General features: G+C 40.8%; 1 protein-coding gene across 13 annotated transcripts in view; it reads right to left on the bottom strand.

Moving 5' to 3' along the window:
* msi2b (musashi RNA-binding protein 2b) overlaps positions 1–25,954 on the bottom strand; it is a 260,618-nt gene that overhangs the window by 174,600 nt on the left and 60,064 nt on the right. For all 13 annotated transcript variants that reach the window (XM_044369996.1, XM_044369998.1, XM_044369991.1 and 10 more), the window contains exon 6: positions 4,943–5,035. In XM_044369996.1, coding sequence (XP_044225931.1) covers positions 4,943–5,035 — 93 coding nt within the window. The remainder of the gene's footprint in view (positions 1–4,942; positions 5,036–25,954) is intronic.

Raw genomic sequence — 25,954 nt, 5'->3', positions numbered from 1 at the left:
AGGTTCTTTTCCCCTCATATAGAGTGTATTTTTTCTGCATTAATCATCCATGTTCTGCATGTTCATTTCAGCCAATGAACATGTCACACTTGTGTATTGGGGTTTCGCTTTCCTCGGGGCGTTTAAATGTGCACCTTCGACGTCATTTTAAGCCTTGTCTATGTATGTTGTCAATGTAACAGCTTAATTGCATTGTCACCCAAGGTAAAATTTAATTGTGCAATCAAACAGATAACACAAGAATGATGATATCAATGTCACATCAATGATTATTGGTAATTTGTAATCTTGGCACAGTGATTTAGATGCACTTTGTGAATGACTGATGCTAAAAATAGCTCATGGCTAAGTTTCTACAGCATTAGAATGATTCACAAAGGCACAATCCTGAGAGGCACGCAATATTATTTCACTGATATTTCACTATACAGCTTAGTCTGCTGGCTTATCCTCAAGAAAAAGTATTACATAAAACTTATTTCTCAACAATATAATCTGATCTGAATATACAGTGATTTTTGTTCATACTTATCAGGACTGCTTTTCTTGCTTGACATACCTGAAAACCTCCAACGTTGTTAAAGGCCTAAGCACTTGGGCAGGTATGCAAAATGAATTCATACAGTCTTTACAGACGGTCACACAGAGTTATTTTTCTGCCATTTACAAAATCTAAGGGCACGCAAAATGTCAGCCGTGGTATTAGATTACCAAAGCCCCAGTATAAATTTCATGCACTAACCAAGGAATCTTTTTCTGATGCTTTTATAATTTCAATTCTTCCTCTCAGTGAAAGTATGAGAGAAGAGTGCAGACGCTTCATGCTGCTGCTATGGGCTGGTCTTTCCTCTGTGTTCTGACAATGATCTCTTCCCACCATCTCACTCTATCGATATCTTTCCACTGTCCTCCAGGTGTCATCACCCCTACCTTGACCGACTTCTTTTCTTTTTTTTTTTTTTGTTGAGATCATTGTCTCATCTTAGGTCTCGAGGCTTTGCCTTGCTTGTCTGACTCAGTAGTGACCTTTGTGTGTCTACCTTTATCCCTCCTGAGCCCAGTGGCAGTGAACTGGTTAAGCTCCTCCTCCTCCTGCTCCCATTCAGCTCCACCTCCAGGATCTGGCTCTAGACCAGTGGAGCATGAGAACCAGGACAGCCTGGACATAAAGGGACGATTGTGGCAGCCCAGTGACATGGAAGCAAGTAGCTCTGATGAAACTAAAAGTCAGCTTCAGGCCTGCACAGCAAAGCCCAGCCAATGGGCAGGAGTGCAGAAACTGAGTCATTGAGCACGACTTGTTTCAGCTTAGACAAATAAGGGCAGTATGAGATGCACTCAAAGCCGATTACAATAAACCAATGAGGAAGCATTAGCAACCCCAGCTAATTATGCCTTTAACAGTGGGGAGAGCTGCTTTCATGCCTGGGCAGGGCTCTGCTGGTATGTCACATCCAAATTTAAGGTGTAAATACACCAACTCCCATCTTTAATCAAGTGCTTGCCTCAGTGGAACATTTTGGGGTGGTAGGTGTTTCGTTAACAGGTGTTTGATTTATTGGAAAATAAGAACATTTTATGCCAGCATACAAAAAAAAAATAGCCTAATACTTAGGAGATCAACAAACATGCGACACACGTCTGGCAGCCTCATCACACATTTTAAATTATCAAATTTCACCATTAATAAAACTGTATTATGTCTCTGTACTGCACTCTTAGCAAGGCATTGAACCCCTACAAACACATCTGCTGTTCTGTAGCTCCCTTGACCTTTGACCTTGGGGCAAGCAGTCTCTATAGGAATCAAACTAATTTAAAAATCTTCAGATTTTATGCATATTAATATCATCTTTTCAGTGCCGTCACATCTGTAGACTAATATTTGGTGGTGTTTCTGCTTGTTATGTAACCCACAAGCAAAGGCAGGAAGGTAAATGCATTACAAATGCTTACATATGACGCTGCATATTGCAAACCCAACAAGATTATTAGACACAAATGGCAACAAAGTATCAACAAGGGAGGCCTACATACAAGGGAAAACCAAAACTCTGATCTCTAAAGGCTAACACTGTCTTTTCTTACAATTTATATGTCTGCACAATAGCACATAATAGCACAAACAGCGCACTGATTAATTTGACTTTATTGCAAGACAGAAATAGCAGCAGCCTCCAGTTAAGAGTCCTTGAATATAAAGGGAGGCCAGGCAGCGCTGATAAGATTGTCTCATCTGGCTCGGAGGGCTAAGGTGCAGTGTGCTGCCTGAGAAAAAAAAAAAAAGAAAAAAGAAAAAAGGGGAGGCAGGATGTGGCTACTATTAGGTAATGGGATCCATCTGAGATACATTAGAATCAGTCAAACACAACCACACTTCAGTTCTGTTCAAATGACTGTCACAATCACTTTAAATGCACACCTTCAGCGTATACTGTTGGCGATGAAAAAAAAAAAAAGGAAAAAAAAAAAAAAGAGAGAGAGGGTCTGGCTATGGCGCAGCTCCTCTGAAGTTGTGCCAGGCTCTGGCATGTGCTCTGTCCTAATGGTGATGGCTGAGAGAGTGGCAGTGAGACTGATGTGCATGAGAGCTGTCAAGCCTCTCCCCATAACAAATGCCGCCTCTCCCCCTGACAGAATGGAGACAGAAGGGAGGGACTGACGTGGGAAGGAGGGGAGGTTGGTGGAGGTTACAGACAGAACCTGTGACCCAATTGTGGCCACACCAGCTGTTTCCCCTCCACTGCCTCCCAACCACCGCCATCTCTGTAGACCACATCCTGCTAATTGGCCTATGCTGCCTTGCACACACACACATACACAAACACACACAAATATAGTGCTTGCTACACAGTATCGTGAAATAGCTTGTTCCCACTGAGGAAGAACATTTGCTGTTGCCTTAAGCTGTACTTGTGTGATGATTGATAAGTGCTTCAAAACACACTTCCCAGAAATATCAATGACTAGCTGCCCTGCCACCACGCTAGCTAATGTCCCCCTTGACATGCACATAGGCAGACTGATGACTGACTGACAGACTGACACACATACTGCCACCAAGATTCTATGGAGGGGAAACTGAATTAATTGGTTTTCCCTTCTGTGGATAAGTCCTCAGACTGGTGTGTATGTGGCGATAATGGTAGGTTGCACTGACAGGCAGGTTATTTAATAAATCCTGGGATGTGTAAAGCAGAAAAAAAAAAGGAAAAAAAAAACAGAGAGAACGATACGTCTTTTCGCTGTATATCTTGTCTGCCATAGCCCACAATATCTACTCTGATTTCTTTTTTGCTGGAAGACACTCAAACCTGCTCGCACACACACACACACACACACACACACACACACACACGCACTCCTAATCATGCACCCACATAAATACACATAATCGCTATAACACACTCACGCATGGCGAGAGCAGTACTGCAGACACATCCGAGCATGCACAAGTAGGCTATAAAAGCACACACAGAAACATGCACAAGATCTTGCTCAATCAGTCTGATTTGTTTGTTTCCTCCTAAGCATTTGAGGATTCCTTAAGGAGGAAAAAACTTTGTATAATCAAGTCAATTATGCCATTCAATCAAGTCGAAAATCATTTCGAGCCCTTTCTCAGATCCATTGATTGCAAAGTCGTGCTGAATATTCGCTCGCTGCGTTCTATTGTGCAAATAAGCTATCTTTATTTGGAACGGCGGACCGGGCCGTGGCGGGGTCTTCGTTACGTCTTCCTCAGAAAAGGAGCCGTACAAAATCCTTCACCTTGCTCGCTCTCAGTCAAGAAAATAACACTGAGCTTTATAGGGGGAGAGCTGGTTGCATACTGTCTCTGAGCAAAAAAAATAACAGATTCTATTATTTTATAACAGCTCTTTTGTCTCCTTCAGGACATGGTACATTATGTGCCCATGAAAAATCCATCCTCAGTGAAATTGTTTAAACTCAAGGTCAAGCGCTGATGTTACAGGGACTGTATCAGCTGAAGGTGACCTTGACTGATGTGGAATATGACATGAGGGAAATGGATCTCCACTCAGTGTGAGGAAATTATCTGTGAAATGCTGCCACTGTATCAAAGCCTGTTTGTGTGTGCACACGCCCATGTGCACACGCTTGAGACTGAGCATTTCTCTGTGTGTGTGTGTGTGTGTGTGTGTGTATGTGTGTACACATGAGTGTGAGTATGTGCGGTATGCATGTCCTTGTGTAAAAGGGTGTTCATATATGCCTCACTCAGCTGGGGGTATTGGTCGTGAGAACAGCGTGCAGAAACTGCTGCAGCAGACAGGAACAGATAGCTGCATATGTGTCTCTGCCTAATGAACTGAGTGTGTTTTTCTTTCAGACCACACTGGAATAGTGTTGTCACAATATTAGTACCCTAATTTCAACTCCAATACTTAATGCTGATGTTATACTACAATACATAAGAAAAAACATGACTTCATTTTTCATGGCTTTTGCTTTTTTTTGCGGAGGGGGTTCGGTGATGGCAGATGGTTGTCCGTGCTTGTTTGCTCTGTGAGTAAAATACATGTTTGTTGACCAGGCGTGGTGGACTGTGTGAAGCTAATGTCATATCTTCTCTTGTTTGCTTGTCACATTATAGATTTATTCGTCTTACTGACAGGAAAGGAGCCCAAACTGGAGCCACTGGCTTCTTTTAAGGCTGAAATTTTATGACGACTGGGGGTGCTGGTCATGTGATGTAAACCGCAGTGAGACTGCTGGAGCGACAGAGGGCGCTCTACACTGATTGAGGCTTTAATGAAGCCAATTATCATTTTAACATCTACTAAAATACAGTTGAATTTGTTGAAATATTCCATCATCAAACATCAGACTTAATAGCATGCAAAGCAATTGAAGAGTGCCGAAATTTTGGTTATTGTGACAACACTATGCAGGATAATAATAAAAAAAACTCTCTTACCTTCCCAAACTGTTCAAAATACTGCTTCACGTCTTCCACTACCGTATTGGCTGACAAGCCACCCACAAATATTTTCTTTGTTCTTGTGACCATCTGGAAAAGAAAAAAAGGGCGAGAGGAAAATATTAGTGGCTTCAAATGCATCGCACAACACCTTTAATGAGGCTTCAAACACACTGGGTGAGCAGCACCTGTGATGGGAAGGATATAAAGGAGTTGCTAAACAGGAATAAACGGATCCACACAATGAAGTTTCAAAACCACTTCAGTATCATAGTGTTAGTTACAAGGAAGGTCAGAAATGCTGAAGGTTTTGGCAGGAAGAAAAAAAAATACACTTGGCAGACTTGGCTAAGAGAAGCAGCTCTGTGAATTCCTCCTTATGATGACATTTCAAATGGAAGCTCTAATCAAAACAGACTGTGACAGTATTAAAGACATTCATTTCATCCTCAAAAGTTTCTGTTTATCTTGTTTGAAACTCTTAAAACAACAACAGAAATAATTTATGGACTTTCAAAAAAAAAAAAAAAAAACAATTAATGAGTGCTGGAAGATGGAATCAGAGTGCATTAAAGCCTCATTTAGTTTCAAACAGTAAGAATATTAAGGATTATTACCCACGGCATCAAAAAGGGCACGAACATCTGCTGCAGAGAGCACATGCTAAATTTAGGGAGGACGATTTCTCAGGGAACTACAGTAACAATTCAACACCAGTGTCACTGTTAAATGTTTGAGGGACTATTTCTTATTTGCACGCAAGAAATAGTGTTTATGCACCGACATTTAACCACAGACACAGTCTCAAGACTTCTGAAACATCTCGTCAGCATAGGTGATGATGACACATTCAACTGCTAATCAGACTTTCTATTACCAGGATTTCAGACAAATTAAACTGTATTGTATTCAATTTGTACTTCTTTATGTCATATCAAAAAATCTCATAGTATATAATAGTAAGGTTTAAGCACTTCATGTCTCTATGGCATCTATTGTGTCGTTATTGCTTTAGCCTGATCTGACTGTGAAATAAGCGGCTGCTTGAACACTGTGTGGAGAAAAAGTTTCACCTCAGCCTGTTTCAGCTGACCTCTGGTAGTAAACATGGCAATGCAAATGATTTAGCACTTTTCGTCTGATCCACTATTCTTTGTCTAGTTCTTGGGAAACTATAAGACTCTAAAACATGGAAATGAAATGATGCGGGAGGGTCTGAATGCCTAAAGCTCCTCGCTAGTCTACAGTAATAGTCCAACAAACTCTCTGGTTCACTTGTTTGTTTTGCGTCTGTTTGGCCAGTGAAGAAAAGACAAGATTATAGTAGGTTGTTGTGATTCCAGAAACACATGTTCCCATATATAATCCTTTACTGTCTTCAATGAAGAGCCAAATCTATGCGACAGATTGAGAATTTACCGATATGATGCTTCATATAATGTGATGCGCTGCTCTGTAATCTTACTGGCAAACAAAAAAAAAAAAAGGAGAAGCGGGAAAGGCAGCAGAGAAAGCCACAGCTCTGATCTCCCGTGGCTAGCCAGAATCAAACAAAAATAAATGATGAGGGCAGGATAAAAATACTCCAGAGATGCACAGCAAACAATCATGGAGGTTGAAAGAGTCTACCTTGATCAAAATGCTGACCAAAACACTTTCGATCTATGAAAGAGGCTTAACACTGAGAAAAAAGAAGCAACATTCAGCTAGAGCTGAAGTAACCATCTGTCCAGTGCTTTCCAGGTGCACAGTCTCACAGGCACATAGCCTGCACATATGCACACAGCCTCCCACACATGAGCCCTCTCTTCTTACACTCTGGTTTTTTAATTTTGCTTCTGTGTTTTTTTTTTTAATGTTCTTTTTTATTATATTGTTTTACCATAAAATTCAATTAAGTCGACTGCTCTGAAAAATTGAAAGAAAATAGAAAGACATTTATACCAATGATCTTTTAAGGGGGAAAAAAAACTAATATATTTCACTGGTTTGCATTTATCCTCCTAATTTCAAGGTGTTGAACAGGTTCAGTTTCAAGGTGTACAAATATATTGAACTCACTAGTAATGTTGCCCTTGGTAACATTTGAATGCATCCAAATGACTTCAGTCATCCCCTGACTTTTCATCTAGCCTCACCAGCAAGTTGACATGTGCACTTAGGATACCTCTAAAAATGAACCAGACTCCCATTCTAACATGCTAACATGCTAATACGCTATCATGATAACAGTGACAGTACTGACTCCATTCATGTTAACATGCTAATGTTAGCCTGTTAAAATGCTAACAAGGTAACATTATGTCAAATGCTAAATTCATGTTCAGGTGTTAACATGCAATGCACGTGTGTTAACATAATAACGATGACCTCAAAGCACCACTGAGAAAGTGCCAGAGTGCAGCTTAGACTGACCAAAGCGGAGCCAAATCTGACTATGTATAGCTGAGCCTAAAAAGCTGAGTCTGAAATGTTCTCAATGGTTAATGTAAAGAAAAAAAAAACTCTAGTGCCCCCCTCAGACTATTTTTTACCCTACTGATGGCAAGGATCTTGGAGTAATAGTAGCATTACAGCCCACAGCAAAGCTTATAGCTATTTTTTTTTTTTCCCTTCTTTGCAATGTTTGACTACTGGTGGACATGCAAAATATCAACCGGCTGGTTTAGGGTTATACCCTGGCCAAGACCCAGCAGCTGCATCATCCCCCGCTCCCCCCTCCTCCTTCCCGACATCATGCCTCAGGCCTCAGGGGTTATCAGCCTTGGATGCTGCCGCCGGCAACCCCAAGCCAGACAGCTGCTGATAAACTGGCTGTGCGAGTATTTATCAACATCACTCACTTTTATCATTGCCAATCTAGGTAAAAAAAAGTAAACAAGTCAATGCTCATCTCTGCTTGCCTCTCTACATCAGCTGTTTGCCCTGCTTCCCTTCTGGGCCACCTATTCCCCGGTCATTTTTCCGTCTTGTTCCATCGGGCAGCAACCAGTCAAGTTTTCAGCCTTGTCTTTATACTTTGACATGTCTGCCCAATAGCTGATGGGATTGCTTGAGTCCCGGTACAACACAATTACTTTCTCTATTTTTCTCTCCATGGTGACAACAGGCATTAAGCCTCATAGCTCTATACTGTGTCCCTTATGGCTATACACATTGTTTGAGATACTATATAGGAGTAAACGCTTATTAACTACAGTCTCAGATGTTTGATGCAGAACGGCACATAATTGATCAGTCACTCCCTGACTACTAAAATAACTGCTGGGTTTTTTTTGGGTTGTTTTTTTTTTTTTTTTTTTATCGTGTAAATACGTAGCATGTGCAATAAAGGCAAGATGATTGGATGAAATGACTTTGCAATTGCATTTAATTTGACACAGATCATTTTACATTTTAACAAATGCCTTTTCTATTTAACCAAATCACACACTCTCCAATAATAACTACTAGGGAACAGAAAATTCCCTACACTGCATTTACAGCAACATTAGTGCTGATCATTTGGGTCTGGCTGAAGTTTTTTTTTTTTTTTTAAAGTCTTTTTCGACAACATTTCAATTCAAGCTGACAGATTTAAAAATGGACCGCTCTTCAACCCAGTTTTTCCTTTAACCCAATTTTTCAAACATACAGTTATTTTTGCACATCCCTAAGAGACAGTAAAGAGACTTGTGTGATGTGTGTGTGTACGTATAAGCGAGTTGTGTGTGTGTGTGTGTGTGTGTGTGTGTGCTTACACGTGAATGTGCTTCTAATTTCTTGAGTGCGTGTGGCTGTGTGTGAGGAGGGCTGCAATAATTACTGCCCTAGTGCATTACCATGCTAATAGAAGGCATGCTGTGGATAGGCTACATACAGAGAAGCAGACAAAAAAAAAAAAAAAAATGTAAAAAGCTTCTGGTGCACTCTTATCGACACCTGTTAGTAGTTTTAAACAATGACAGACAGAAGAAAATGACAAAACATCTACCTCGAAGAACAGCGTGACCTTCTGTACAAGGTCATCGAGACAAAGCTAGCTATCTCATGATGCCTGTCACATTAAAACTGTAGGCTACGCTAACTCAAAATCATTTGAATATTTCCAGAAGTCAGGCAGAGACTGGTAGAAATTTGTGACTCTTAAAACATGGACATAATTACATCTGCACCGTCCTGATTTTAACTTAAAACACGACTCAAATGAACAACATCCATCCATCTTTTCAGAACTTAAAGCCCTCAGTGCATCACATTCTGTTTATTAGTGCTTAAAACAGCTTTGTCCATACACCTCAACAACAACATTATACTCCTAGCTGGCAGCGTACACACACACACACACACACAGTAACGTCAACTCTTGGCAGTTGGCTGGCATCACAGTGAGTAACCAGGAAGGACGCGAAGGCTGGCGCAGTAGCTGCATAAACCACGACTATGTTTAAACACCCAGTAAACTGCAAATCATTCATATCAATCACAAAAACATACACAATGTGTATATTATTACATTCAGTTGGACAAAAATAAGATTTACTCCATCTGTTATTTCCTGCTGCTGTGCGGTCTGGCAAAAAAGGACCTAATCATGACAAAAGGTTGTTTTTATATGTGTCCGAGTGAGACATCACAGTGCAGACAGTTGTACTGGACATGTTGCGACCTCATTAAGAAGTTTAAGGTACGTACAGTCTAATGTCTGAACCTAATGTTCATGTTGAATATTCAGGATTTTTCCTTGATGAAATTTGGGCTGCAGCAATCACATCATAGATGTTTGTGATTAATTACTTTAACAGCCTAATCATTTTGGTACGGTCTACTGGGGGGGGGGGGGGGGGGGAGGGGGGGCTCTAGAATGAGCCAGACTGGTGAAAAGTGTTGGTAATAGCTAAGTAGGGACCATAATTTGACACTGATTTGTCTTTTAATGGTTGAATTTGACCTTTTGCCACCTTTGCCAAGGTAACATTTTTGGCAAACCATCATAGACAGATACACACACACAAATATACAAAATTGTGTGCATTTTTTCACACAAGTCTATACAAAACACACACACACACACACACACACACACACGCCGGCAGTTACTTTGACACACCTCTCTGACTCTCAGACTGAGAGGACAAACATGGCTCATATCTTTTTAGGTCATACCAAGCAGGTAATTATCAAAGTCACTTAAGACCAAAGCTGTTTACCTTTTATGACTCTGACCCTACAGTCTGATTTGCGAGTGTGTTGTTCGTGTGCAGGTGTATACTGTATTTCCTCCTATGAGCTGTAAGTGTAAATAATGCACCTCATTGCAAATCTTTTATAATATTGAGCTCCTGGTTTGAGTATATTCTATAAAAGTAGGGGGGCTGCTGTGAGTGCTGAGGAAGATGAAAAAGATAAGCCTGTGGCTGATATTGCAACATACAATATTATTACTATTTGTGGAAATTTTAGTACTTCTACCTTTGGCAGCAAACAAAATTCAGAGTCACTGTGTTGCACCTACAAAAAGCTATTAGTGTTTTGAGCATGCATACAGAACAGAGACTGCAAAGACAAGCCATGAATGTTATTAACTCCCCTAGTAGGATATGAGAGGAGATGAATATAGTGTGAAACAATATAAAAAAGTAGTAGAGAAGCAGGAAGAGTGTGTGTGTGTGGGGGGGGACATATTTATGCAAATCTAGAGATTTTACACTTCAGCTTTGATGCTTTAGGTATGTTGTCTTTTTAATTCTATTCAGAAACACAAGACAATGACAGACAGATGGTGACAAAGACATTTAGTAGTTTTACTGGCAAAGTTGTAAGCTGACACCGTTCATGGTGAGAGGAGGGAAGGATGAAAATGTTCATTCTTAGATTACAGATCAATGCTTCCACCTTCCTCTATCGCTGTCTCTGTTTAACACGGAAGCTGCATGTTCTTCAGCCCTTCAGTGTGGTTTTAAGAGTTTAAGTACGCCTTACCACGCTGTTTGCACACTTTATACTATTATTACTATTATTCAATTCAAAAACAACACACAATGGATGAATTACAGCTTGTTAATTTTTTTTTTTGGAACATTTAGGGGGTATGTTTACTAAGCCTGTCGGAAAATTAGTCAGAGGCGTAAATCCCTGCAACTTTTCAATTTAGCGAGGTATTTACTAAGACTACAGATGAGCCCGGCCACTTTTCATCTGATTTGCATAAAGTGCCACCAAGTATTGAGTAAGAGTAACTAAAGAGCTGATGCTGGATTGTTTTGAGGTGTGTTATGCATGCAAAACTACAGGTTTCTGCTGCTGGATTTTGGAATATCACTTGAAGAGAAGACGCTTATGGACGTGTATGATCATCCCACAACATAAAGGCTATATGTGAGGAAATATTAGTTATAAATATGTTTCATCAGCTCACAAAAAAAGGTCAGTGATTGAGTTATGAAAATGGTATATGGTAAAACTCTTGAACTCTTAAAAATGTGATAAAATATACTGCCTATAATAAATATGAATGACTGCTGGCTATTTTAAACATATCACACTGTGCCATTAAGCACATGTTCAAGCAGAAAGCCACAGGGGGAAACAGAAAGGTAAAAATACTAAATAACAGCTAGTTGAATAGCTTCTCTTTTGTCTTGTGCTGTGCTGCTGCTTGCTGAAAGATTCGGTAAAGTAACTTTATAATGCATCTTTTCATTTGTGCTCCTCTCTTTCTCTCTCTCTCCGTCCTTCTCTCTGTTTCAACCCGGTGAATAAAACAGTGCGGCAGATTTTACAGCTGCTTTTCCCCCCCAGACGTTACATTTCAGACGCGATTCTCTCTCTCTCTGCCGCAATGATCATCCAGCGGTGATGAATCAGGCATAGTGGCTAGTCATATGAATTTCCATTCTCAAGCATACACTTTTCAGAAGTGCCACTTATCTTCCATTTTACATGTGCAAAACCTCTGTGCAGTCCTTAATCGGATAAGGACAAATGCAATTTGACTGATGTGCGTCTATACAAAGACCTTAGTAATTACACCCGTTGCTGTCCAGAAAATGAAAGGATCATTTTTAAAACGATGAACATGGTGTACTGGAGCATTTCAAAACATGAACAACTTACCTGTATAGTTAGGATAAGTTGTTATATAGACATTACTACAGTAAATGAAAATCTTAACAATCACCAATTAAAAATTCTCTAGCGGCCACGTTTAAAAAAGCTGCTTTTGGTAAAATATCTCACAGCATCAGTAAAGATTGCACCTCAATCCTCACGTCAGGGCTTCCAAAACTTTTGATTCTCTCATGTTCCTGATTAATTGACTGCTCCTTATTGATTTGTTGTTAGTGGATCTGTCATTGACCAACCACCCTCCTACACACACACACACACACACACACACACACACACACACACGTATCACGTGCGCACCTTTCTCCGAGCTAGTTCTCTGGCGGGTCGCTGAGATCACACATCCAACTATGATTACAAGGTGTAAGCCTTTATCATGGCCCTCACCTCTCACACATACAGGCTCACAAACAGCTGTAAACACGGAGCCCCAGACAGGGAGGAAGCCGACAGGGGATTTCGATGTCATTTCTCATACCTAAAAATAATGGGACAGATAGAAAAAAGCCATCACACTTTGTTGTATAAGCCACAATTGTTATCGTTCTAGCGAGGGGATATAATTACTGGCATTCAGATCCCGTCTGTGGCCTCGTTCATAAGCAACCAGAAAGCACCAGAGAGCATCTGTCAATGCAATGTAGTATGATCAAAGACCTAGACGTTATGCAGGAACGGTGCGCATACACACACACACACACACACTCTCTCTCTCTCTCTCTCACACACACACACACACACACACACACAGGGAAAACATGGCCAGTCCAGGTAAACACTGCCTCTGCTAATTTGCATCACTAGAGCTGACTCACAAAGAGAAAACACAGCCAATAAACAACAAACAACAGCACAATCACTTTTGCTTTGGAAGGGCTTTCTGCACAGGATAGAAAACAGAAGGAGAGCACAAGATAGTAAAGCGGGATTAGATCATCAGTGAGAGAAAAGAGGGAAGGCTGAGCGATTAGCAACAGTGGCGCATTTGTCCAGCAACAAGTTAAGGATGAGGGGCACTGTCTGGTCCAGTTCCACTCCTCTATACATCCTTTTAAAAAGTGGTCCAATCTCAGCTCTAGTGTGCATAAATAGATCTGTAATTGCTTATTACAATACAATTAGGGCAAAGGAGATGAGAGAAGGAAAGATGCTTAGTGCAAATGTGGAGTGACAGGCCCAAGCACCCAGACCTAGGATTACAGTAGCCATTTGCACACGGACAGAAAATGAGAGCGATAAAGAGAGAGACAAAGAGAAGGAGAGAGGGAGAGAGAGAGAGAGAGAGAGACAGAGAGAGAGAGAGAGAGAGAGAGAGAGAGAGAGAGAGAAGGAGCTGGGGGTGGGAAGGGGCTGTCAAGCACAGGGCAGAAGCTAATGACAACTCTGGCTTCAACTTGCAGAGACGTCTTTGAAGCCCGGCTCTGATCAGAGCTGTGATTGCCACCGCTGCAGGGCCACCACTCCTATATTAACCTACACTAACAGCTATTCAGTGAGAGTCACAGGCCCTTTCAAAAACCTGACTTCTGCTAGAGCTGGCCATCTGTGGAATGGCCCTGCGAGACGGCCAAGATGTGAGTAAGGGACGCACATGTAAGGGACACTGTTTGCATATGGCCTTGCTATAACAGTGACAGTCAGGCTGAACATGGGGCCGGTTAGAGCTGATTAGCTGCACTTCCCTCCTCAACCCACTACAGTTATGAAGATTGATAGAAGCAGCTTAGAGCTGATTATAGGGCCCTGGAGATGCATGGGCCCATACCCAAACAGCACATTCACACTGCATTCACAATGAGCACAGCATGCGATCGCTAGGCACAGGCCAGGCATTAAGCAAACGTTACAGCAATAAGAGGCAAATAAGAGAAATGGACAATGCCAGAAGTGCTCTTAAGAGCTTTTCGGAAATATGAATATTATGCTAATTAGATGCTTGCTTGTGGCCAAATCTGGGGCATTTGAGCAAGCACGTTATGAACATTTAACAAATTTCCTAGACTATATTGTGAACATGACTGGATATCTAAGACTCACTCCAGGCTTAGAAGACACAGACACAGCACCTTCATGTTGCTGTGGAGGTCTGTTTAGCATGCACAACACTGGGAATTAATCTTGTTTTAACGTGAGCCGGTTGTGCTTTAAAAAAAAACAAAACAAAAATAGTGCAAATCCATAACACTCTTTAATAATACAACTATCTGTGTCCTGCTTGTGTACCAGAAAAGTGGCAAATTTGTCTGGAGCTCTCACAGGGAGTAAGAATGTTGTTCTACATGTACCAGGAAGTCCTACTTAAAGCTTTCCTGTGGAGTTTTTGTCCACTAGTTGTGCTATGGAGCGATCTTTTTACTAGTGGGTGCCATGTTTGTTTCCTGTTGTGCATGCACAAGAGGATGCACAGGACATGCACTCGACATGTTTGTCAGACCTCAAGGATGAGTTTGGGTGATAAAAAACTAATGTGAACATAACTTGTTTGTTCACGGGAAAACGCCCAACTTTAATTTGGACATTTTCTCTCAATAGCTTAAAGGTGCGCTGTGGAATTATTCTACACAAACAAAATGTATGTCGACATTGATTTCACACTGCGAGTTTGCTGGAGACTATCAGCAGGACAGCAGTGGTTGATTCACTAGAGTCCTACAGCTTGATCCTCCCTTCAGTCCAACACGGCACATAGAAGAGAGCGTCTGGATCCTGCAGTCACATTTAACTGCTATATTTGGGATTGGGCTCTATTCTTTACACTAAAGTGCCTCACAGTCTACTTTGGTCTCTGCTGCCCCCTCCCTGTCTCTGACCTTGCACCAGGTTGAGAGTCCTCCTCTTTGTGAAGTCATTTAACTTGTTATAGCCCAGTACTGCATACAGAGAGTCAGTGGTCTTTACAGGCCTGACCTGGCCTGAGCTTTCCAAAAAAAGAAATTCCTTTACAAATCATGAAAACATGAGAGGAGACTTTACCACAGGAGCTATCACTCTAGTAAAATAGTCCAAGAAATGGTTCCTATGACATGAGTCTTAATGAAATAAGTCCATGAATAAGTCCAATATCAGTGCTTTACATAATATCATGACTAAGGTATAAGGGGACTTAAGGTCAACAGACGGGGTAGCTTGAGGGACATGTGGTGTGCAGGACAGTGTAAGGCCAGGTGGCTTTAACAGAGAATGTTCCACATACACCCGTCGAATAATCGTATTCAGGAGCACCAAATGTGAAAACTACAAATTGAACTATCATTATTATTATTAACAGCATTTGACACTAAACAACAGAGAATATCAGAAAACGCCACAAATGAATTGTCTCTGTAGTAAACAATCTCTCCTGCCTCAGCTACAATATTTGACTGGCAGCCTTTTCAATAAGTTGATGTTCTCTTATGTGACCCTTGACATCGATACCAAATGTTAATTTTTGAAACAAGACCCCTATCTTAGTACTGACAGTAAGCACTAGAGGGGAAAACAAATGGGATTTTAACTTCCAATTACAATAATGGCTCTTTGTGACAGGCCCTCCAACCACGCACCTTAACCGCCACCCCCACCCCTCTCTCTCTCTCTCTCTCTCTCTCTCTCTCTCTCATAAACACACACACACACACACACATACACATTGTAGGAAAACAATGCAGCTAATCATCCTGGAACCTCCATCTCTGGAAATGTGATCAGGTGAGTGGCATGATAACAAAAGGGAGGAGGAGATAAACAGGAGAAGGTAATGCCACATAAAAGTAGGAATATCCTCGCTTTTTCTCCTGCTCTAAAATCACATCCAACACAAGACGCAGCTGCCTAACATGCACTCTCTCCGTTGTCCGACTCCATCTACCTCTCTAATCCTCTCGCTGTCATGCATCTGTATTTTTAGTAGCGCTGAACGAATCGAACCGGAATGATAATGCCAATTTTTTATTTTTTTTAACAATTGTCATCATAATTTCTTATCAAGATTATTTAGCTTGATTTAAGAATGAACTACTTAGTTCTCTTCCTGATTTACTTCTCAAAATGAACAGCGGCTTAAAGTCTCTCTTCAAATCCTGTTATTGTCCTCTCATACAAACATGATTACTGAAGAGATCAAACTGATACATTTCTTTATTAGTTTGAGAAGAGGTTTAAAATTGAAAAAAAACCCTTAAAATGACAGAGAGTGACCCACTTTTAGGAAATATTTGCTCATCACTACAGATTTCTGAAGATAATCTAGATTTATCTGCCTGCTTCTACATCCTAATTTTGTTCCAGTGTGATAAAAGTAATAAAAGTGATGAATATCAAACATTTAAACATTCAGGGAAATTAAAAATATGACACCTCAATAGGTGATTCTTTTTTTATCTGTTACCCACGACTGTAGGATGAATGAAGTCCTTCCCTTTCTGTTTCAATTATACCCCTGCATCCATCTATGCTGACCACCTGCAGTCTGAAATGTGTAGTTTGAGTCTGAGCGAATAATCAGAGAGCTGAGAGGAGGGACTATGACACACGTAGGACATATTAGTGAAGTAGAACACACACGGCTCGGCCAAAGATTTTCTTCACATTGCAAACTTTTCTCTCGACTATCATCGGATTCCCTCGGGACTGCTTGTTTTCACCGGCTTCGCTCTGAATTCTCATCCAAAAACATTCGCTTTCCACGGAAGCAACAACCTAAACCCCGAACCGTGAACACAAGTCTCTCTAGATAATCATAAATGTATTGTTCAGTTCTGAACAATTTTATTATTTGAGGGAAAATGTCATTATTTGAGCGCTGAAACTATTATTGCGGTAAATCGGTTGGTCGATTGACAAAATCATCAGCGACTAGTGTTTAGATAATTGATTTGAGTCATTTTTCAAAGCAAGAATGACAAACTTTTGCTGTTGGCAGCTTCTTAAATGTGAGTATTTTCTGCTTTTCTCTGTTTCATATCCTTCTTCTAACCCTAACTCCTAAAATGAATATCTTTAGGTTTCACAGAAGAAAAAAAAACAATAATCGAGAAAATAATCAGCAGATAAATTGATGATGAAAATAATAAGTTAGTTGCAGCCTTATTTAATGTCATTATATAGATGCATTAAGCAGACTTTTACTGGTACTGGCAGTAGCAGCGATGTTGTCTAAATGTAAATGCAGCCACGTATGACTAACTGAATTCAACCTTGTTAATCATTTATAAGTTAAACAAACTCCAGGCAACTGCCAAGATGATGGAAACACAATTTATTGTACCACAAGTTATAAGTTAATTATGTGGATCATTGTGTTCCAGAAATAAAGTAAGTGTGCATCATTATGCGTGGCAACCAAGGTCATCAGGCATTCAATGAAAAACGGGAAAAACAAAGTCCGCTCACAATAATGCTGCCATGAACATTTATTGGTGACCAATAAATGTTCATGGCAGCGTTATCGAGTGTGCAGACTCATGTTCTTCTGTCCAGCAGCTAGTATTTATCTTTTGGATGTATGTGCGTGCTTTTGTTAACTTTTTGCATGAGGTATTCAGTATCTTTAGAAACATGAATTCAACTTGCCTTTAGCAGCAGCATCTTGGGTTTTATACATTTTATCCCCTTTTACTGTTCACCTCCAGGACAAGAATGTCAGTTTTCCTGTGGGAGGAAGCTGGTCAGGACTCCCTATTAAAAAAGTCAGCATACCATGGTGTGGTCTGTACGCAATGCAGTGAGCTGCTGAAGCTGAGGTGACTTTAAACTGTCACATTTTATGGACACTCGGTCAGTTCTTTCACTTTTTTTTTTTTTAATCTATTTCCAGTTGAGCTATTTGTTAATCCAACTATGTAAACTCAATAACATTCAGTTACTTCATATAATTTCCCATATTTATTGTGGATGTTTAAAAAATATTGGAAATTCAGTTTCCGTTATGATTTCTTTTGCCAATATTTATTTAGTTCTTATTTGAATGATCTGGGACGGTAAGAGTCATGAACTGCAGTCAGGACATAAACACATAAACAGACATGATTCACTAAACACACTAATAAAAAAAACTGTATGTAATCATTTGCTTATGAAGTAATACACATTATTTGTGCATAATGTATTATTACATTTATAGTAATGCTTTACTAAATGTTTGGCTAGTGATTACATTATCAGCTAAGTGGCAGATTATTTCATGAATAAAGGAAACCATACAGACTCACTATGTGTGCCTGCAACACCCACTGTCTGAATGCCAACATCCACCTATGAACTGAATGTATATTGATAATTAAGCCCAATGAGAACAGTAATGTATGACCAAAGTGACCAATGTGAAAAAAAACCCAAGTAAGGAGACAATTAATGAGTAAATTACACCATTATGATCATCACAAAATATTTATAACCATCCTACCACTTCCTTACATCCTCTGATTTAATGTTGATACAATTTAAAATGTTAAAAATAGGTGATGATGCATTTTTACATTGACAAATAAATACCTTTATTTACAGTCTAGTTGTCCATCAGCCTCCTTAAATCACCAGCTGCACATCTCATCCTTGTGTTCTGTCAATGCATTTTTTTTTTTTTTTTTTTTTTTTTACACATTGTTTTTTGTCACCCCAGACAATGGTTGTGGTCTACTTAATTGATGTAATTAATGTTCATCATGGTGAGTGTTTGCTGAACGACTTTAAACCCAAGCCTCTCGGCTCCTCTCAGGAGGGGAATTGGGAGAGCATGAAGCACTCGAGTTTTTTGTCATGCTTCACAGGAACCTAGAAATGAGTGGAATAATTCTCAGCTCTTAAGCATGCTCAGAAGAGCTCAGCAGCAGGGCTCAACTAAGTCATTCTCCATGGCGTGGAATAGCTCCCAGGCAATCCTGACCAGCCAGCGTCCAGTTACGAGGACACACATCCACTCACCCCACAATGCACAATCATTTAGTGGCATGTGATGCATGCATGCGAGCACAATGATCCTGACTAGATGTCATGTAAAAGGGAGTTGTTTACACTGTGAGTCTGTCTGTGAGTGGCGACGCTGCGGTCCAATTAAAAAACAGACATATGCTTATAACACTTTTTTCGTATCTTCTATTATTAATTTGTCACTTGTGTTTCCTGTATTTTGCAGTACTCGCCTGTTTTTGTCCTCGCACTGTCATTATTGTCATGCATCATCACACCGAAGCAGATTCCCTTGTATGTGAAAACCTACTTAATAATAAACCTGTTTCTGTTTCTTATTCGGAGGCCTTGTACTGTCCTTGATACACTAAGGTAGTGCTGTCTGCAGGTGATTGCAGTAAAGCAGAACAGAAGGAGGAACAGGGAGTAAAATCACACTTTGGTGGTAGAAGATATTTTGTTCTCTCATCTCTGGAATTATATAAACCGCTTGTGGCTAGCGGAGGCCTCAGCTGTGGTGAAAATAGGCCCAAACTGCCTTACTCCCTAACATTCTCCTCCACATCTCCACATCTTCCATCTCTGCCCCTGAGCAGTGGCAGAAACAAACAAAAGCCTCCTGCTCTCCACTCTTTGTCTGTATTTCATTTCCTCTGAGGAAGAGGGCTCTCTTAAAATATTCAGCCACTTGAAAGTGGCATGTCACACTGACCAGGCTATTTTCTTTGATGAGCTCTAGCCCTAATCCTTCAATGATACATCTTCCAACTCCATCACTCAAGTAAGGTACCCTGCAGAATAGTTATTGGTTGAAGAATCTGAGAAAAAAAAAAAAAAAAAAAAAGGAATTGCTGGGTTTCCAAGCAGCTCTTACACATCAGGCGTATAAATGGAGCTGTGTGACACTATGGGCAAATGGATTTCTGCACACACAGTCCACACACACCCTTAACATGCTGCTGGGCCACAATCTCAGCCCCCCCAGCCTTGGCTCAGCCCACCTGCCCCACCTACAGTGTAATTCACTCTCCAACTAAAGCCGGGTAGTAGGCCTGACCCCCACAGCTCTGGCCGTCAGTTACTGCTGACCTCCAGCAAGGTGCCAATGAAACATGTCCATTGAGTGGTGAGCAGAACAAACTGCCTCGCCTGACTCCTGCTGACAGCTCAGCATTTTAAAGAGCAGTAACGGATCAACACAGGTTCATAGCCTCACAGCCAGGCCGTCTCGCCTCTGGCCCCAAATGCACTGCAGCAAAAGCCTGCATGGAGACAACAAAGCGGGGGGGTGGGGGGGTGGGGTGGGGGGTTCATTTTGATACTTAAAAGGATGCAAACCGTCGCTGTCCTCTGTTCATCACACCGGAATGTGTGGAAATAAGATTCAATGATAGCGCTGTTACTGAGACCAGAAAATCTTTTTACCTGCTGTTCTGAGCTTTAATTCTTTTTGACAGGAGACTTTCTATAATTGATATTTTAGCAAAACTGTATTTGTAAGAAATGAAGTGAAACTCTCTGGTGACCGTGCACGCTACACTTGTAGCAGCACTTTATGAATAATCTTAATTTTAATGTATCACCATTGTTTAATTAAGACATTTTCCAGCAAAGTAAAAGTAATGGAGATTCAAAGGGAAGTGCCGATGAACCTTTGTTCTGGCTAGCATGTTACAGAACTTGATAATTAGTCTCCTTGCACATCCAGCAGACACAGAGTGACACTGACATCCCTTTGGTTGCCTTTTTCTAGCCACCTGTTGAATTTAAAAACCGATATTCATGAGCATTGAAGCCGTAGTGTGGCTCTCTCTCTCGCTTGTTAAAAGGTTAGATTTTTCTTCATCAGTCACTGGCCTTTTTTCAGTTCCACGTCGCTCTATGCTAGGCGGGTACCGTAAAACTTAGCTTGTGTTAATCTGGATAACCGAGTCATTGAGCTAAGATGTGCTAAAAGCTGCAGACAGTAGCGTAGTGATCATCAGCATAACGAGCCTCAGTCATTAAAATTATAGCAGCTACAGTGCATTTTTTTTTTTTAGACAGAGCTGAGATCCAGTCGTATTAAAACAAATGAGAATAAAGTCCCATTTTTACAGGGTCATAAAAGCTTATTAGAGCTTTAGCACAGCATCCCTCTGATCTTTCACTCTTCCTTCTTTTACTTCTCCAGTTCAGTGAGAAAAATTAGCCTTTTTGTCCTGCAAATATTTTGACCTTTATAAAAAATGGAGCCAGCGCGACTGCGATTCTTGCAGAGCATCGACTATTCTTATTTATGAATACACTGTTTCTTTGTCACTTTCTCTCCCTGTCTGCGCTCCCTCAGCCGTGCAGTGTAACGTCATTTACATAAATGCACGTGGTTGAACAAAACACAGCAAGTGGAGGAGTCAGGCAGACTAATAACAGTCCAGTCCGCCGCTGACAGCTCGCTCTCTGTCAGGTGAGAGTCTGGCTGTAGTCTTGCGTCTGACTCGGCTCGTACCCACAAAAACAGCAACATCAACGTCAACAATTCGGGAGCGTGAGAAATAGGAGGTGCGGAGAGAGAGAGTGTGTCAGATTAGAGTCCATTGCATGAGTCTCACGCTCACTGCGGGAGATTTGGCCTAGGGCCATGTTCTAGATTTGGGGGAGTTCCAGGTGTTACTCAGCACAGTTATCCAGCTTATCAATCCTGCTTCATGAGTCAGGCCTCTGCTCTTGCTTCCCTAACAGCGAGCAAAACAAATTCTAATACAACTATAGTTAGCAGACACGCAGCCCGAGCAGGACTGCACACGAGCTAAAAATGGAAACTGGCTAGTAAAACTGTAATGTTATGTACCCAGCAGACAGTGAGAACGGACCAGACCATTCACACTCTCACGCAGTTGAGAGGAACGTCAGACTCTTACTAATACTAATAAAAGCGGTGACTTGATGTTTGACATAATTATAGTATTCATCAATTGTTTGTTTGAGTTCCAATGCTTTGAAGAAAAAAAAAAAATCTGTAAAAGAAACATTGATTATCATCTATAATAAGAAGCTCATGTCTCTTTCACATCTTCAAACCGGCTCATTTACAATATTTCATTTCCAAAGGGGTCTATTTAATGAATTTAATTTCCTTGTGCATAGGAAATGTGATAATAAATGTGAAATTCATTACAGATTATTACATTACTGTCAGGTAGTGGTGGCAGGAGATGTATGCCATTGTTAACCTAATCATTTTGAAAATGATTTTTTTGTACTTTACAATATTAGTGGTATATCGACAAAACACACTGTACATCTGTACAGGGGCACAGATGTCAATTTTGGGTGGCAGCGTCACCCAGTGTTCTCCCAAAGCACCCACACTAACTACATCATTGCATGGTATGTTTGACTATCATGAAGGCTGAGGAGAGCATATTTCTATCATAACGTTTCACCACTAGCTTAACTTGTCAGAGCAGGAACTGTTATGCTAAGTACACAACTCAATTATGATGAGTTAAAAAAGGTTAAATAATAATCTTAACAACAACAACAACAACAAAAATCACAATAAAAACATTTATACATGTTCCAGAGCCGTAACACACCGTCTAAACCTATTTTACATGTGCTTGAGCCTCTGACATTTCTTTTCACATTTCAGAGTCTTGAGATTGCTACATAATAATTCCAGGAGAGCCTGAGAGAGAAAGAAGCTTTACAAATTTGAGGTAGCATATGTGAAAGATGTGGTAAGCTTCCAATATATTCCCTTGTCGCAGGGCATGTGCCAGCTCATCATGCACTAATACAACACATCATGCATGTGTATCATACAAACGCACACACGCACACACACACACACACACGTACAAACAGTCCCACACAACAGTCATTTCTTGTCTGTCTGCGCAGTAGCCAACCGTAGGCAGCGCAGAGCTGCAGAAAACAGGCTTAGACACACAGTTCTACATGAAAACCCTTCTTTTCCATGAGCTGATCCTTCTTTGTTCTGCATAAATGCCAATTACATAATTCTCTCTGGCATGCAAATCAGATTAGATGAGGCCATGGCAGATCACCTATACCGCTCAGTCTAGTGCTGCCTCCAAATCCACAATATAACATTTTAGGACACCTAATGTCTATGTCTGTTTAACAGTTCAATTTCATTTCAATTTAATGAGCTTTTTATTCAAAATGCATCAAAGTAAATAGTCTTCTTCATGTAAAAATCCACTGCTAGATGGTTAATATTTTTCACAAAGTAGTCAAGTCTTCCAGGTACATGGATGGTACTATTTTTATTGCTTCCATATGGTGGTATTTGATTAAAAAAAAAAAAAAAAAAAAACCCAATTTGAAATTTTGATAGAGAAATATCAAGGGTATTATCAAATGTTAGAGATGTCCAGGAGTATACATGACATACTATATCAGGGGAATATTTGTATGCTGAGAGGAGGCACTGACATTCAGCTTGTAGGCACTGATACCCAGAATCATGCTGGGAGAGGGAACCAATGCAAATTAGCAAATCGAAGGAAAGTGACACTTTGCTGTTGGCTGTTGGAAGTCATCAGTAAAATGTTGCGGCAGTGCACAGTGCAGTCAAGAAACGCACAAAAGGGCTCTCGGTGTGTTTGTCTGCGTGCGTGCGTGTGTGTGTGTGAGGGTGCGTGTGTGTGTGTGTGTGCTTCCCTTGCCTTTGTGTGTGTGTGTGTGTGTGTGTGTGTGTGTGTGTGTGTGTGAGAGTGTATTTGTCTGTGTCTGTTTCAGCCAAGGGAACTAAAGAGCAGAACAAACCAGAAGTTGCCTGACAGCATAAGACCCTACCCAATGTGAACTTTGAGGATGCGGGGACAGCTGGTGGAGGAGAGAGAGAGAGAGAGAGAGAGAGGAAAAAAAAAAAAAAAAGAGACAGAAATGGAAAGCAGGGGGGGGGGGGGAAAGGATGTTGTGACTGCAATGTATTACTCATGATTTTGGGAAGCACTTGTGTCAGAAATATATATATATATATATATATATATTTCTGACACATACATATATATATATATGAGGCATGGGAGAGGCTATGCATGTAGTGTTTTTGTACTGTAACGTGCGTGTTGGTGCATGTTCTGAGTGCACAGGCTAGGCAGCAATATACAGTATATGTGTGTGTTACATTTTGCATAAATAGATGCAATCCAAGACCCAACATTCCTCCGGGCTCTCTTTTGTTAATGGTATTATGAAGCACATAAGACCAGTGACATTAGCTTGATATTCAGCTTCCATCTCAGCATATAAGAATGTTAATGTTCATATATGGTGAAAAGAAATGACTGTCAATGGTTCCCTGTTGTAGATACAGAGACGTTGCTTCGTTAATATCGTAATCAGCATAATCTATGTCATTTTTCTTTCCCAAACACTAAATATTGTTGATATTTCCCTACGACGCTAGTCAGATCAAAGTTAAAAACTGCTAAAGGGAAACACTTGTCTCCATAGGAGGTGGACAAAAAGAAATAGATCCATGTTCCTTGTACATCCTGAGACAACAATTCCTGCCAGTTGTGAGCACATCTGGGATGTGCACATAAGGTATACATCCATTACACAGTAGCCGGCAGACATACAGCAACAAAAGAAAAAAAAGAAAAAAAATCACAATAATAGGCTTGATGCCTGTGCTATCAAACAGAGCAGTGCGTCCCTGCTATAGGCCTGGCCTCTGGGTCCTGGGGACAGATATATAAAGATACAGATCTATAACCTGCCGTATCAGGGCCTAATTGATGCAGGTCTAGCATGCAGGGAAGATCGACATGACAGGCATCAGCCACGTGTGACACGCTTTATCGGTTTGTCTGGTGCTTCTGGCTAGGGAGGAGTTACACAGAAAGTGATGTCAGCACATGTGCGTCATGCGCCCGCTCATTTATACCCTTTTTTTTTTTTTTTTTTGTCGTTTCTTTGTTTAACAGCACATGAAATCGTCGCGGAGCCGTTTCTGTTCGTGGATCCTGAGGAAGGCGGAGCTTGTCAAAGTGACAGTACAGACGGTGGCTCCAAATCCTGCTTGAATAGCAAAGCCCCAGCAGTGTGAATTTGAAATGTCTGCTTGAAATACCCCAACAGATCAGCGCTGAAATGTGTTAAAATTTGCGAGAAACATCTGAAACACAGATGTCTGGCGGATGTTTCCCATAACACTTCCTCCTCCTCTGACATGGTGAGCTGTCTCTCTTCTATTCATATACTAATGCTCAATCAGGCTGCCCAATCCGGAAGCATTTCCAACCACTTTTTTTTTTTTTTTTTTTTTTTTTTTTTCTCCAAGCAATCAATTTACCTTGGAGAGAGATAAAAGCTTAAAGAGTCACATAAGAGGCGAGCTGGAGCAAATGGTGATATGAACTGAAAAAAAAAAAGGAGAAAAAAAAAGAGAAGACCAAGACAGGAAAGAGGCAGTTGGGGAATAGCTGGATAATGTAGGTATAAACACACAAGTCTGTGCCTAGGAAGGCTCGACTGAAGCTCATTCTCATCTAAGCTGAGTTTCCCCCCACTGCAGGAGGGACTTCCAACACCTTCAGCTGCAATATAAATGTTAATAGAGTTCAGGGAAAGAAAACGAGGCGTAAACAAACAAATGTGGTATTCCATGCTTTGGGGCAGCAGGAGGGCCCTGCTACTGAGCAGTGTGCATGTGTGTGCATGTGTGTGTGTGTGTGTGTGTGTGTGTGTGTGTGTGTGTGTATTTGCGTATGCATGTGCTACAGGAATGAAGAGAGAAGAGGGAATAAAGATGGGGCTTCTCACATACTCAGTATGAGCTAGGCTCTATAGCGGACCTCCAGCAGTGGAGCCTCCCCAAACCCTTCCTAAAAACTCCAGTGAGACTCTGCCATAAGACAGCCAGATCATTTTCTACATCCTACAAAAAAAAAAAAAAAAAAAAAAAAACAGCTTAGAGGCTGAGAGCTGCTCCAAATGGAAATCCACTGTCACTACCGCCACCAGAAACTACACACACTGAGCATCCCAAAACCA

Source organism: Thunnus albacares, chromosome 13, assembly GCF_914725855.1.
Source record: "Thunnus albacares chromosome 13, fThuAlb1.1, whole genome shotgun sequence".
Taxonomy (NCBI): Eukaryota; Metazoa; Chordata; class Actinopteri; order Scombriformes; family Scombridae; genus Thunnus; species Thunnus albacares.
This window is presented reverse-complemented; position numbering and strand designations above follow the sequence as displayed.